Genomic DNA, 17,316 nt, shown 5'->3' with positions numbered 1-17,316 from the left:
TGATAATGCATTAATTATTTGTAATATTATTGATTCAACTAAACTTATTACTATGTAATATTGTCACTAAGATGTCAAAAATCTACGCTGTTAGTTTAAGCAAACAATTAGATTTATTAGAATAAAGCAACTCACAACAGTACGAGATTGAGAATTTACCCATCACTGATTGGGCTTAGCTTTTATACATATGTAGAATGTTCGAGAACGATCCAATTTGAATATCTAAGAAAGATCTAGAACTTTCCATGTCTTAGATAGACAACAGAAAACATTTTAAATATTGATTGGCTTAGTTTTTATACATATGTAAAATGTTCGAGAACGATCCAATTTGAATATTTAAGAAATATCTAGAACTTTCCAGATCTTAGATAGACAACCGAAAACATTTTAAATACTGATTGGGCTTAGCTTTTATACATTTGTAGAATGTTCGAGAACGATTCAATTTGAATATTTAAGAAATATCTAGAACTTTCCATGTCTTAGATAGACAACAGAAAACATTTTAAATATTGATTGGCTTAGTTTTTATACATATGTAAAATGTTCGAGAACGATCCAATTTGAATATTTAAGAAATATCTAGAACTTTCCAGATCTTAGATAGACAACCGAAAACATTTTAAATACTGATTGGGCTTAGCTTTTATACATATATAGAATGTTCGAGAACGATCCGATTTGAATATTTAAGAAAGATCTAGAACTTTCCATGTCTTAGATAGACAACAGAAAACATTTTAAATATTGATTGGCTTAGTTTTTATACATATGTAAAATGTTCGAGAACGATTCAATTTGAATATTTAAGAAATATCTAGAACTTTCCAGATCTTAGATAGACAAAAGAAAACATTTTAAATACTGATTGGGCTTAGCTTTTATACATTTGTAGAATGTTCGAGAACGATTCAATTTGAATATTTAAGAAAGATCTAGAACTTTCCAGATCTTAGATAGACAAAAGAAAACATTTTAAATATTGATTGGCTTAGTTTTTATACATATGTAAAATGTTCGAGAACGATCCAATTTGAATATTTAAGAAATATCTAGAACTTTCCAGATCTTAGATAGACAAAAGAAAACATTTTAAATACTGATTGGGCTTAGCTTTTATACATTTGTAGAATGTTCGAGAACGATTCAATTTGAATATTTAAGAAAGATCTAGAACTTTCCAGATCTTAGATAGACAACAGAAAACATTTTAAATATTGATTGGCTTAGTTTTTATACATATGTAAAATGTTCGAGAACGATCCAATTTGAATATTTAAGAAATATCTAGAACTTTCCAGATCTTAGATAGACAAAAGAAAACATTTTAAATACTGATTGGGCTTAGCTTTTATACATTTGTAGAATGTTCGAGAACGATTCAATTTGAATATTTAAGAAAGATCTAGAACTTTCCAGATCTTAGATAGACAACAGAAAACATTTTAAATAAAAGAATTCAAGTCTTTGGTTAAAACATCATAACTGATTGATTTGAACCATGGACCAAAACTATCAAAAAAAAGATGCTCTTCCAGTTGAATCACGCCGACTCCAAATTAGTCTGATTTGTGCTGTAATATTTATATGAAAAACTGCCTTCATTGACAGCAAAATAGTGCTAATGAAAGTGTTATTTGTAGATAAAAAAAGATTACAGTTAAATTATTATCAATTAGCAAGTTAAATTGTTCTATTTTATAACAAAACACTTAGTGGATTCTAACCATAGGATCACTTTAAAAAATATTATTCCAACAATATATCATATTTTTAAATCCATAACTGATTGAAAAGTGTTTATAGTCAAAAATATTCATCGAGTAATAATATCATTAAGTTTATAAATTAGAAATGAATGGAATGTTAATAAATAAGCTTAAATACATAATTCATTTTTAGATAGAACAACTTTTTATCGAAAATGAAAATGTGCATTGGAAGTTTGAAGACGAGATCTTATTTTTTTGAGATTGAGACAGAATTTCTTCATAAACATTTCATGAAATTTTCAATTTTACAATATACACCACGTTTTGATTGTTAAGATAAGTGTACTACATTTATTTTATAATTCGTTCAAGGAAAGTATATTTAAAGGCAGAAGTCACGGTTTTCTTATCTGGAAATAATTTGTGATAATATATTGTTATATTTTATGTTAATAACAATTACATGCTCAATAGTTTCTATCTAGACTTCACATGAGATAAGTCATAATATTAATAAGAAGAAGATTGCTCTATGTATCTGTTAATTTAATATCATAGGCTTATTATGACATATCTTATAGGAAAAATTCCTAAAATATGTTTTTTAAAATCAGCATCTTAAATTATAATTTTTGTTATGAAATATAATATAGCGTAAAAACACATTTCAGCTCAAAGATACCCATCTGAAATAATAATGTATATATTCTGATGGAATAACATTGGACAACTAAGTTCTCTTAACATTTCTGCATTTGAAATCGTTTCCTAAACACTTCCTTTATGTAAATGTTCGCTAGAAATTATTGTTTTCGTGTCACTTTACTAGACAATGCAAAATCACAAAGTAGAGGGGTTGATCTTTAGAGATATGAATGAGTACATCTTATTCAAATTAGACGTATGGAATGAACAATGTCAAGGAACTACATTGATGGAACATCTGCAAGGAACCACTACTACAAGGAACACTACCTATGATAAGTTTACTAATTCGTTTGAACTTGATTGCCTATCATAACGAATTCAACATTTCCAAAAAATGTTCCCCTTTTTCGGTTTCTGTACTCGAAGTTCATTCTAACGCTGGAAAATTAACTTTTCTTCTTCTGCTTATGTTGACTAACTGCACATGACATCTAGTGAATTCGGTTAACGAGACACCTAACCGCTGCAGGGGCTTACCTCCGATAATATGAAAGCTGTAACATACCCTTGTTTCCATTGCTTTTCTGTGACTTTAGTAGCTACTACGCATGCCGTCTGATATCCCATTCTTTTTGGTTTCCCCTGAGGTCACAGAATGGTTCTACTAAAATACTTGGCAGTTTTTTGATACTTCATAAAAGTCTATGACGTCCTTTAATAATGCAGCCTTCTATTTAACAAATTATTTCTGGAACGCAATAATATTTATATGACAATATATAATCAAAAGATTAGTTTTTGTATTTCTTTCTCTGAGGTTTCAATGATCGTTTTCCATTTCAGATACGAGTACCTAGAAGGAAGGTGAACAGCCATCATCATTCCAAACTCCTACAACTGACGATCTTCCCGTGAGCCCAGGCGGCCAGCAGCCAATCAACATGCCCTTCAGCATCAAACGTTTTACCATGCACCGCAGCACCAGCCTGCCGGGCGGTCGCTCCTCTGAGGGGAAGAAGATCTCTCTCACGGAGCTTCCAAACTCCTCCTCTCGCTCCTCCAAAAAATCCGACAAATCCAAGTCCTCCTCCTCCTCTTCCTCCTCTCAGCAACAGCAACAACAACAACAGCAGCAACAAATGCAGCAATTGCCCAACAGCAGGTCCATGGATGTTTCTGAGCTGAGGAGGCTGGGCAACCCCAGACAGGGGCCGCCCCCAGAGCTGCTGGCCGACGCCATGGCGGCTACTGGCAACCAGATGTCCTCCTCATCCTCCTCTAGCTCGTCCTCTACCATGGACAGGCAGAGGAGGGCCCTTCACAGTATCCAGGAACACCCGAGCGGGCCTCTGAGTGGGAGGTTCACCCCACAGCTACAACAGCCCTCCCCCAAAGGAGGTTATGGAGGCAGTAACACAGCCACGCTTCCAGCTCGGTGGAGAAGCTCTCTGCCACCTCGACCCTCCAGTGAGATGAGAGGGTCCTTCAGTGACACGGGCTCTTCTGGAGGCAGTGGGACAGAAGTGAGGAGGCTGGTGGTCAGGAAGAATGGAGTACGTTTTCAAGGTAAGAGTCGTTTCAATTTAGCATGTGTTGTTTGTTGATTAGCAGGTGGTGGTTGAACTTTGCGAAAGTGTATTATATTTGATGCTATGAAAATGAATCATAGTGGATGCATTTATTCATTACAATGCATAAAATGAAGTTTGAATTGAAAGAAGTGTAATTGGGTTCTAAATAGAGAGTTCAAAATGTCTTTCCATTTTTTTAGGCGTAATAAAGCCCAATTCAATCAATTTTCAAAAGAGTATAATCTATTTTAATTAAAATGGACATGCAAGTAGGAATAAATCGCAAAACGCACGCTTTCGATACGTAACAGTATGATTTCAAAACCTGTGACTGCATGCCTGTAATTCAAAATTGTATTTAAGAAACCTGAATGATTTAGGTGCTTAGCCTTAAGTAACATTCAGGCGAGACCGACTATTGCGCCCAATAAAAGGTAACGCCTACTTCAGGAAGATCACATGACCACCATTTGAGAACGGCAAATAGTTTGAAAACCATTTGCCACTGTCTCACGGTCACACAAGGCCAATTAGTGCGTGCAATCGAAGGTCATGCCTACTTCAGGAAAATCACCGCTGTGGGACAACAGCGCATGTTTATCTCATCGAGACAGTCCACTATTTACCACTGTCCCATTGCGGTTACGTGATAGCTGCCCTAATGAAACAACATTTGCTACTGTCCCATTGTTGTCATGTGATCATCTTGAAATAGGTGTAATCTTCTATTGCGCCTCATATGAATGCTGCCTTACTGTCCAACATCTTTACAATCAGTACTACCAGGGGACGCTGAGGAACGTTAAGATGTAACTTTATCATACAACATTTAGAATTCGGAGCAAAGTTCCATCGACAGACTGGATTAAATCAGAAATTGGTTTTATTCTCTACACCAGAGGACTCAACAAATAGAATCCAGAAATGGCCAGAATACGATTGATCAGAATAACATGGTGCTCACTTAATTCCTAAAATTCCTTTCCCATGCCTAAAATATTCTCGATTATTTATCTGTTCTGTCGAAAGTTCCAGAATAATTCCGAGGATTATAAAGAAAATTAATCAGTTGGTTTCTGGTTTTAATATCACTCAAAATCCTGTATCCAAAAAGAGAGAAATTTTTTTTTGACGGAATTAACTGTCACTTTTTCCTCAGACGAAGTTATGGTTCTATTAATATTACCTCACTTTCATAGAAATGAAATATAGGGCTTTAGCAGAAATAATTCAATGGGGCTTACAAGGTTCCAAATAAGAAATTGGGATAAGATTATGTATATGCAACTCACAAAAATAACGAAATTTTAATTTTCAGATTGATTTTGATAGTTTTATAACATTATTATCTATTAATCGGCTATTTTGATAAAAACCTTTAATGCTATACGATATTCCTTGTGATAGGAAATTTGAAGGAATAACTTATTCCAATATTTCATAATATTTTATAATAATTAATTATAAAATGCATTTAAGTTTAAAAACAGAAAATACTTGTGGAAAAATGTGTTAGAATATTTTAATAGAATGCTAAAAACTGGTCAATAAATTATTTTTTTACAAAATTTGGAAATGAAAACAAAAACAAAAAATCGTAAAAACATTAAGTGCTATAAAGTGAAAAAAACTAAGCCACAAATCATAAGAAACAAAATTCCTAAATATTTATTAAAATTTAAAATATTTATTTCAGATGCAATATGAAATTCTATTCATTTAAAATATTTACGAATTTTCTCTTCCATCATGATTTTTAATTTTAAAAAAATTCTATCTTTAAATATACATTGAATGTGCTTCCAAAATTCTGCCATTTTATTATTAATATCCCTTTTATAAATTTTTAACCATACATAACGCGAAACCAAGCATAGATTTAAATCTTTAACTCTGCCGCATATTTCTCGTAAAAGGATAAAAATATGTGGAAAAGGGGAAATAATGTTCCTCAAATCTTCGTTCGGTGAGTGTACCTGGCAGTTTACTCTGGCAGTTTAGCGGAAATTTTTCAAACTTGAGCCGCTGGAGAGGGTTCAGATTGCTTCTTTCGGTGGACGTGACTTATGAGAGGCAGCAGAAAAATTTCCTATCCAAATATTTTATCCTCTTCATAAACGTCAACCCCCTCCCTTCATTCGAACGGGGGAAAGTGAGATAGATATGTCAGTCCAGTTAGAAGTTTATGGACTGTGGCCATAAAAATCGTTTGGGTTAATCCGAAACCATTTGTTGCTTGAAAGTTTTGACAGCAGTTTATTCTTTTGATATTCCAAAAAAATTTGAGCACAACGCATGAATAAAAATAAACCCTTTTGAAATAAAAAAATGAAGTTCGGTTTTTGCAACTCCTATAATCAAAAAAGTAAATACTTACATTTTGTATATATGTATATACATTTTATATAAAGTAAATACAAGCACACATTTTTTTATTCAGATTAAAAACCTCACTGAAATTTTTCAAGTAGGCACAAATCCTTTCCTATTTATGTCTAATATCCTCTCTAAAAAGTTTATAAAATATTCTTAACTTCCTGCTTACAAAACATATTTGATATGTTTGATATATTTAGCGGAAATAACACTCATTTCATTTCAACCCCTTTACATTTAACTACTTCAGATAACTGTGACCTGGTAATTAGATCTGCACTTTAGGTTTAGTGAACTTTTAGTCCCTCAAAGAACCACTGTTGGTAACTAGGACCAAATCAATCTGTTTGCAATATAGGATTCGGTTTGTTTATGTAAATACATTTACTCAAAAACGCAGCAAACTAGAAGGATAAATTATGACTCTTGATATTGTTACGAACCTGTGATTCGGCTTCCCAGCATAGTTGGTTCCATAGGAGGTCCCAGAGCTTGGCGACCAATTTGGCGACTTTGGCGCCAAAATAGATTATACCCGAAACATCGAGAATTTTCCCGATATGTCCAGCAGTAACGGAGATACGCCTCGAACGTTCCTGATTGGTTGAGAGGCTTCTAGCCCCGCCTCCTGAGACCTATAAAAGGAGCTGCAGCTGCCGGGGAGTAGTGGTGAATTGAGTGGTGAACCAGATCGAAGAGTAGTGAGAGAGTCGTAGTTGCGAATTGAGGAGTCGTGGACCAGTGGTGGACCGGTGGAGTCGAAGAGTAGTCGGAATCGACGATAAAGAACTGGCCTTCTAAAGATAAGCGGAGCAGCAACGGAGTGAAGCTAGTGCTGAACTAAGCTGTGCGCTACTGTCTGTATGTCTTGTTATATGCTGTTGTTGCTGCACGTATAGGCTGAAGATAATCGTCTTCTGTGCTGTACATAGTTGTCGTCTTTGTGCTGTCCTGTGTGTCTTCGTGTAAATAAACGTCGTTGTTTTATTTTCTATTGCCGCCTGGTGATTGAGCGTTCTTCACACCATATAACTTCCACTATCCAAAGAAACTCCGGAAAATTTCGTAACAATATTCTTACGAAAACCATCCACTGGATGTACGGTGTTTATTGAAATTCATGCTCGATACAGTGAAACGACGCTTTCTTCCACAAATATTCCAGATAATACGAATCACAGACAATAACAACACAATCAAAATTCACACAAACAACAAAAACAAGTAGCAAATCTCTCTAAGTAAATATCAAAATAGCAAGATCAATAGCACTTTACGTTTATGAGCTTCCAACTCGCACAATGAACCAATTCCTTTCAGATTGATTTCCTCATGTGAGCATCTCGACTTTATACAGTCTCTGGAGAAGCCATGATAGCACATGGAGTTCTCTAGAAGGATCTTCCGATCTCTGCTTTTATGAAGGATAGGACTATAATTCTTGCATTTTCCAAGAATCTTTATTTTTGACGCCAAAAAAAGACGCCTAAGTTAGAAATAATTGATTTAGCGTCTATTAAGAATGTCTATTTTTAATTTCTCTCATTCTTTCTTTCCAAACTACAATGGCACAAAAATGGTATTATACCGACATAAAAATATTTGCACAAAAAATGTGTGTTTGCGTCTAATTTTTCTCTAAATTCATTAAGGGACAAAATGTCTATTCATATAGTGTGAACAATATAACACAAAATCATAAATATGGTAAAACTTAGAAAATAATCTATATTAAATTTTCTATATTTTATAATCTATAATAAATAATCTATATTTTATAATCTATATTAAATCTATATATATTAAATAATCTATATTTTATAATCTATATTAAATCTATCTATATTAAATAATCTATATTAAATTTTCTAAATAAATAATCTATATTAAATTTTCAAGCCTATATTACAAATAGTGCATTAATAATCGAAAATAATAAGCTAAAGAAAGAAACCCAAAATGCAACCATGACTTTCTTTGCTATATCATGAAGTCAAACACAAAACGCTTCGCTATTTATGCGTATAGTCATGTGTAAATAAAAAAGTAAGTAAGTTGAAGAGAAAACATTTCCGCTGATTTAATTAAATAGAAATGTTTAAATTTATTCCATTTGGAAATATTTGCTTTAAAAATCCCATTTGAAAACGTATTTTTTAATAAAAAAAACTAATATTAGAAAAGCACATAAGATAATATTTTTCAATACATTCTTAACTGATTTTTTTCTCTTCTGTATCCATTTATCCGTAATAATAATGAGGACATGTTCTTTAATGAGAAGCAGGAAAGTTCTCCGTATCCTCAACGGACATCATTTAGCTAATGAGTTAACTGAATGTCATGTTGAGCTCAAAATTTTGGATTAAAACAATACTTCGGGATTAGGAAAATTCTAAATGTCTTGTATTTTTTTGAAAATAACTCATAAAAAATAACTACATTTTTTTTCATTCAAGAGAAATTATGAAGTTACTTCTTTTTCTTTTTTTCCTCTAAAGGAACCCCCCCCCCCAAAAAAAAAAGAAGAAAGGAAGAAAAGAAATTTTGAATGCAATTTCCATAATTATGGTTCTTTTTAAAATACTAAATTTGTATTTTATCATTTTTGTATTCATTTGGAGCAAATGTTTCCAATTTTCGAAGAGATTACATTTATTTTTTAAAGAATTTTCAATCTAATTACTTCATTTTTTTTCTTTTTATTATTGGCATACCTTATTAAACATTTATAATGATGCACATCAAGGGAAAGATGCATGTGTACGTGTAATGATGTACGTTTAACCATCATTATTTTTGCAAAGCTATAGAAATTATCTTTGCAACTTCATATGGATGCACAAATCAACAGTTACTAAATATGGTAATCAGAAAAAAAAAATTAGAAAACTAATAAGGGAAAAAAACGGATACCAAATATATTTTATATTTTGTCAAGAAAATCGGAAATAAAGAGAAAGATGCAAAACATTCCATATAATGCATATTTATTACACGAGGTCCTCCCTCTGGTGTGATGTGGAAGTTTGGAGAGTGGGGGTTCCAGCTCAGATGTCATTATCGTCATCTGACAGCAGTTCAAAATTACGAGATCCGTCCCAAAGTAGCCCTTAAGTTTAAAATGGGACGTTAATAAACTAAACGTTTTACACCAGATGATTGCATAAATTATGATGCTATCTACGAGTAATTTCTTTTTATAATTTGCGATATATTTTATCATAATATCAAGTACCTCACAGAGAAATAATGCTTCTTCTAAATGATTTATAAACTTATAAATGCATTAAAATAGCCTTTAAATTATACTCTTCGCAAGCAGTTAACACGTTCCATACGATAGGTTACAAATAATATATTATGATACCTCTAATCATTTTCACTTCAAAAAAGAAAGCAAATTCAATCCACGGTCTGAGTTTCTTCTCTTAGTATTACTTTTCTTTAGCCCATTGCATAACACCTGCTAACACCATTTCAACTCCGTTTGGAAAAAACTTTAATATCCTCAAATGGAAGCGCCATCTACATTCACTATGTTTTACTACACACAATCCATAAATACAAGGATCATTCATAAAATATATTTCCATGAATTCCTTTTCAGGAAATATGTATTAATATTTTTATATGGACCATTTGACTCTGTATCTAATATTAGCTGGTATACCAGGCTTGGATCTGAATTAAAATAGTTCCATTTCTAATATTTTAAAGCAAAAAGTATTTTATGATATTTTAGAATACATAAAGTCTTTTTAATGATCTGAAACATTTTTAGCCAAAATGAAAATATCAATTAAACCAGAAAACTTTTAAAAAACCCCAACAACAAATTTTCTCCATATCAGCAAACTAAATCAATAGTTTTTCCTGATATAACGTATTAATCATAAGCTTTTAAATTTTTTTAAATGTTCTTCCAAAATTCTACTAATGCATTCTAGCAACATTTTTTTTTACGTATTTGCACTTTAACGATAAAAAAATATTTTTGCAAAGATTGTATAAATTGCTTCTTAAAACTATTAAAATACATTACCAAAAATATTTTAAATAAATAAAGACCGAAACTTCAAACAAATTAAAGGCAAAATAATTTAAAGTACCATTGCCTAGCAACAGAATATCAATAAATTTCCTTGTTGCAAAATCGTCTGCATGCATTAAATTATTTATTAAAAAGGGGAAAAATAATAAAAATTGTCTAAAAAGAAATTGGCATCATTAAGAACGTAAAATATTAAATTTTACGATGGTATAAAAGTATTTTTGTCCGAAATTACTGGGGGGGGGATGGCGAAATGATGGCTAAATTCTAATATTGAATATTCAATAAATTTTTACACATTAAAAATTTGGTAGTATTTTATTTGGTCTCTGTAATATATTCTGGGAATATAAGACACCTGGGCATAACCCACCATGTAGAACTGTTATAGGAAAAAATCCAGAAAAAGAACTGATTATTTCACTGCATTTCTAAGTACTCATAATGTAAATGCCAAAATTTTAACAGAAAAATATTCTTTTTTCTATTGCTGATCGATTTAAAGAATCTTTGTTCAGTTATCTACTTAATCCTTTATTTAATAATTTTAAAAAAACTTGAAAAACCATTTTGAGTACCAACTCAACCTCCTTATCATCTTCATTTTACTGAAACTTCTAGAAGGAGGGTGGATAACGATTTCGATTATGAGGCAATTCTATTTCATGGGTCTAAATCCCCACTCTGTATGCACTCAACCTAGTTCGCGTCAACCTTCATAAATGCGTATGCTCCAAACAATGATATCGGAACGCATTATTGTCAAAAAGGGAGTGTTATGATCATCTCCACCCCTTGGTAATTGTGCTTAGGATTCTTTCTCTCCTTATATCGATATGAGGATATCGTTCTTCTTTCCATCTTTTCTTTTTCTTTTCTTTTCTTTCTTTTCTTTTTTCTATTTTTATTTATTTACTTTCTTATATACGTAGTATAGAAAAAGTATAGTAGTCCTCAAAAAAAAAAAAAAAAAAAAATCGAACTCAAGATTTTGACGAATCTCCATACCCTGAATTCGAAAAACACATTCTTGGAAAATGTTCCGTTTGTTTGTGACAAATATAAATCAAAAACACTTTGAACTATATCGATGAAATTTGGTATACGATCTTTACACCAAATTTGTATCTTTCTATGAAATTTTGAGTAAAATTTGTTTAGCGGAAGTCCGTCTATTCGAATATAAGTTAACACTATAATTACAAAGCGAAGAGAGCTAGATAGATGAAATTCGGTTCACAGATTTAACATCTATAGTGAATACATCTGTCAAATTTTGAGCCAAATACAACTACAGGTTGACTGTCTGTCGGTCTGTACTTACAGAAACATGTAAACACGATAATTGAAAAACGCAACAACTTAAATACACCAAATTTGGTATGAGATTTTGTGATTACAAGTACAGCTTTGTTTCAATCGGTTGAGAAAAACATGGCTAAAACACAAATTCGATTTTCGGATACTATTAATCTCCAAAAAATTCACCAAAGATGGCATGATATGTTTAAAAAAATGCTAAATTCACGCGAAAAGTTAATATTTCGTAACTTTTGTAAGCCAATACTATGTAAGGCGTTTTCTGGCTTGAGAATTTTATTAGAGAGTTGGACTGAAAGGTTTGGAGACACCCCTCCCGCTGATTTTTCAAGCAAATTCACTTCCATCTTGTTTCTGGTACTGCCAAAAGTAGTTCAATTTCGATTTAGAGAGATCGTAGTTGTATCTGCCGGGTGTTGCGAATAAGTTTCTAAGAATATGAATTCAGTTTTGGGATATAAAAGCAAGTATTTTTGGAAAAATGAGAAAACGAGATTTCAGTATTTGGATCAGAAGTATTATGTTGAAAAGAATGGAAACATTAACAGAAGCAGATGTAACTTAAACGTTACGTTTAGGTTTTGATATCCAAAATCTGGATCTAGTATATTTTAAAATATTTGTTAATGATGAATTAGATAGATAAAAGCACAGAGAAAGAGAACGCAGAGGTTTCCCTCTCATAGATATGAATGGAAACTCATTTAACATAACAATCCACATAGACTGTGGCGCCACTCGACGCAGCGATCAGAACTAATAGGAAATACGTCACACTGACATAGCGGAAATAGCTGCTATTTCATTGTTATGACAACCATGTGAGCTTTTTTCAGTGAATATATAAAATTCAAGAAATTATATTTTCTTATTATCCATTTTGAATAGTACTTATATTGGAATTAAAATTATTCGAATATAAAAACTTTATATAACTATGTTATGTTATGCTATTATAACTTTGCTATTTTATGTTATACTATATCCATCCACATGATGAAATTTTTTAAAAAAATATTATATAAATAATGTCAATAAATTAAAATTAAAATGCCATAAATGTTCTACATCAAAAACGAAAGTTGCAGATTCTGCATGCAAAAAATCTAACACATATTCTAAAATTAATTTTCTTATTGCGAAATATAAATGTTGAAAAATGTAATCCATTTTAAACAAACTTGCTCTCATTTGAAGGTAGGCTAAATAATTTTCATCCAGTATCTTCACAAATAAACATTTTAATTTCCTCTTAAGGCTTTTTCATATGGCGAACAATCGAATCTATTTTTGCTGGTTCTGATAAAAAAAGCAAAACAGTATGCAGAGAAAAATAAATAGAAATAAAATAACAAATTTAAGCAACAAATAATAAGTAAAAATAGTATAAATAATGTTAAAATGCTAATTAATATGTAAAATATATAATATTAAGTTTACCATGTCTCGTCTCAACCGCACAGAAACATGCTTAGTACGAATAATATGGCGACGTTCATTTCGGTCTGTAGTTCTGAAAGCTACGACTGGGGGCGCGGCGATCGTTTATCAAACTTCTAAGTGGAACTTTTGATTCTCTTTCTCTGTGGAAAACAATTATGTTTCTTGAGAAAATATGATTAAATTTCCAAAATAAAATATTAGTTTTCATCAAAAATATATATATACACAGGATGTATTAAAGAAGATTTTTATAAGTTGTTATTTAAAATGATTTCTTTTATTTTTGCATGTGCGTCTTCATAGACGGAATTTGGCAACGATATTTTATTCACTTTATGTTGTGTTATAGAATTCCAGATGTTTATTCCGTTATAAATTTTCATATCAAGGCAGTATCTTAATCCTGTTTTCGAAACTTAATTATCGATTAATCGATTGATTAAAATAAAACTGTTTGTCTATACAACAGGCATCATCTGGTAACGTATATGAGAAATTAAATTATAAAACTTAATTTTTCGTTATTTAGCAATTTATCTTAGATTATTTTGTTTCTCATTTTAATATTTTATAATCATTATAATAATAAATTATGAAATATTAAAATTTAAAAATTTTTAATGTAAATACATGTTTTGATTATTGTATTAAAAAGTTGAAAATATTTTTTTCGAAAAATTTAGAAGTTACAATAGAAATTGTGAAAAAAAAAATAGAATATTTAGAATTTTCTTAGTCTTACGATTTCATAAATTTTACTGAAATCAACAGATTTATGGAAAAAAAATTATGTTTTCTTTCTAATACGATACTGAAAGCATGTGATTTTTTTTTCGCATTTCTATGTAATATCTTTATGAATATACTATTGTGACACAGTTCTAAACTGTATATGTATAAAGCAGAGTCTTTACCTGCGTTTCCTATACAAATGCATAATTTTCGTCCAATCTTGATTAAATTTGACATATATGCTATTCAAAATGGAAAAAAAAATCACAATAAACATTTAAAGTTCAAATTTTTAATTATTTTAAAATTAAATAAGACCTTGGCATTTTCTTGCGATATCTTCCAAAAATATTATCGCCTATAAAAAAATGTTATAATAATTAACATTTTTTTAAAAAACATTACCTTCTTAATGGTATCAATGCAATTAATATACAATTTTCGCTTAATTTTTAAAAATTATAATATTTAAAACATTACTTTCCACTGCCATAATAAAAGGTAATGTAACTTCATTGTTACATCAAATATTTTAATCATATTTGCTTTTGCCGTTATTAATGCTGTGGTTAACTAACTATATTTTCTTTGATGTTTTAAATACATGAATTTAAAAATACTTTTTTCAATCGCAATTTAATGCAGCACATCTTTTAAATCTATTTCTCAATTCGAGCTCATTAAATAAAACTATTCTTATTTCATTTAATAAGTTTAGTTAAGTGAGATATTTGCTCGCACCAGCTCCAAATTGATACTTTTACAAGTAAGTAACGGATTGTTATTTGATGAAAGAATTTTATATTCATTTTAATTTAAATATTATATTTCGGGATTCTTTTCTTTCAAATATTTTCCAGCAGAAAAAAATGCTTAATCAATTTCTACTGAATTTATCGTTTGCAATATTCAGACATTTAACTCAGTTTAAATTATTTTTTTAGAATTTTTCTTGGTACTCTTTTCGGAAATTTAATTTCTCTTTCAGGTTATTTCTTTGAGATTTTAAACCATCATATTATTCTTTCGTTCAATATATATGTATTGAACGTAATTTTTAGAATCTTTTCTCGTCTCTTTCATAAAATGGAATAGTAAAAAATAAATTATATTCGCATAACATCTGGTTTTCTTTAAATTTATATTTTTTTAATCTTATCAAACCACAAAGATGAAGCTTTAAACAATTAAAGAGTTTAGCATTGATAGTTTAATATATGTTAAAACAATATTTTGAGTGGATATTTCTATCTATTATATAAAAAATTTTACGTAAATATTGCATTTTATTCGCTTTGTGATTAGTAGATAGTGAGTCACCTGACCCATGGTATTTGAAGTTGGTTTTGCCAGTATTGTTTGAAATACTGAATGAATTTTATTATATTATAGTAAGTATTTAAATTGTAGTTGACTGTGAAATGGTGACAAAAAAGAAAAAGAAAAGCTTTAATTAACACCAAATTAAATAAAAATAAGTTTAAAATAATATTATTTATTAATTCTACTTTTAGACACCCCATTTGTGGAAGAAGAAAAAATGAACAGCGTTCCGGTTTGTTTATCTTTTCGAGTAACGGAAATTTTTCGTCTCTCGGCTAGCAATCATCTAAATACCTAAGCAATATACGTGTTAAACCTGCATTTTTTTTAATAGTAATGGGACGTCCAGCGATATTAGATGAAGAACGATTGCCAAAGAAGACCGAGCGAGAATCTGGCAATTTGAAAACAAAAGCTGATCGTGAAGTTGCTCTGGTGGCGGCAAAACTTGAAAAATTGGTTCTATATTTAGATATTGGAGATACATTTTTCAAATGCATTGTATATTGTGTAATGTATTGTGAAACTTTGTATTTTGAATCGGAAATAGGCCAATTGCAAAATGTATGTTCTCATCATGGAAAGATTAAAGATTGACATTGGGGTTGGCAAAAGCAAGCAGGGGACAAAGCACCTTAATTATCTATAAAATAATATTAATCAACACTATGTGATTATATAAATCAGTTTTCTATGTTCTCGAGTGTTTTGATACTAAAAATAAACCAAGCAACACCAAGTGTTCTAATAGCCCTTTAAAAAAACTCAACTAAAAGGTGTATACTTATATATTCTTGAATTTGTTGATTCAACAATAAATTAATTCCTATTCAAAATATTAATAAGAAATGAATTCGGTGCATTTTAAAAAAATCTACCAAAGATTTAAAGAATAATTTTACAATAAGCTATTTAATTATTTATTAAATCAATTAAAGTAGATATAGCTTTCTATTTCAACCAAGACCAACTCGCACTTCTCTCCTCCATTTTACTGAATTTTATGGAAGGAGGATGGATAACGATTTCCATTATGAGCTCTGCAATTCTATTTCCCAGCTTCAAATCCTCACTCTATATGCACTGGATGGAGGTCTAGCCCACATAAACGCCAGCGAAACCAACCAATGACATTGGAGGCCATTGCTATCAAAAAGGGATTCTTACGATTCCCTCCACCCCTTGGTAATTGTGTTTATGAGTTCTTTTTCCTCATGTAACGATGCGAGGATATTGCGATCGCTTTTTTCTCCCAGTAAGCTCAATTTCATCTCGTTTCTTTCATTGGTGTGGGGTAGTACGATTTCAATTCGAAAAGAAGGTGGTGGTCTCTATGAATAGGGAATCGGGGATATGAATTCAGATTGGGGTATAAAAACAGGTTGTTTCAGAAAAAATGAGATGTGTGGGAGTGTAGTGTGGATTAAAGTTATTATGCTGAAAGAAAATGGAACCGATGTCGTTTTTTCTCCTTAGAATTGCACCCCCTTTTTTTCGTATCCGCCTCTTGAATTTTTAATACAGTTGTTGAAAGTGAATTTTAGATACTCGTTTATCTTGTTAAAAATGACGGTTTTGCCTAGAAATTTCCAGGATGTCAGTTTTGGTCTTAAAATAAAAATGAATGCTTTCCACTCAATTTCTACACATTGTCGTATAATTCGATTTCATTTAAATTTGTAACGATGGAATTTCAGTGAATTTAAGATACTCGTTTAGCTTGGTGAAGGCGATTATTTCACGCAGAAGTTTTTAAAATGCTAGTTTTGATTCTGAAAAAAAAATGAGTGTTCACCACTTAATTTTGGCACAATCTTATTTAATTCAATTTCATTCATATTTATACTGATGGAGTTTTTGAAAGAAAAATTTTAAGCTACTCATTTAGTTTGATGAAGGTGACTATTTCGTGCAGTAGTTTCCAGAATCCTAGTTTTGATTCTAAAAAAAAAAAAAATGAATGTCCGCCATTTAATTTTTGCACACTCTTATTTAATTCAATTTCATTCATATTTGTACTGATGAAATTTTTGAAAGAAAATTTAAGCTACTCATTTAGTTTGATGAAGGTGACTATTTCGTGCAGTAGTTTCTAGAATGCTGTTTGATTCTGAAATAAAAACGAATACTT

General features: G+C 30.7%; 1 protein-coding gene across 5 annotated transcripts in view; it reads left to right on the top strand.

The window, feature by feature from the left end:
* Nucleotides 1-17,316, top strand: part of LOC129980836 (coiled-coil domain-containing protein AGAP005037-like) — a 1,244,995-nt gene that overhangs the window by 325,459 nt on the left and 902,220 nt on the right. For all 5 annotated transcript variants that reach the window (XM_056091256.1, XM_056091255.1, XM_056091253.1 and 2 more), the window contains exon 2: nt 3,210-3,932. In XM_056091256.1, coding sequence (XP_055947231.1) covers nt 3,308-3,932 — 625 coding nt within the window. In that variant the 5' untranslated portion in view covers nt 3,210-3,307. The remainder of the gene's footprint in view (nt 1-3,209; nt 3,933-17,316) is intronic.

Source organism: Argiope bruennichi, chromosome 8 (assembly GCF_947563725.1).
Source record: "Argiope bruennichi chromosome 8, qqArgBrue1.1, whole genome shotgun sequence".
Taxonomy (NCBI): domain Eukaryota; kingdom Metazoa; phylum Arthropoda; class Arachnida; order Araneae; family Araneidae; genus Argiope; species Argiope bruennichi.
Note: the sequence above shows the minus strand (reverse complement) of the source record. Positions and strands in the feature narration are given on the sequence as shown.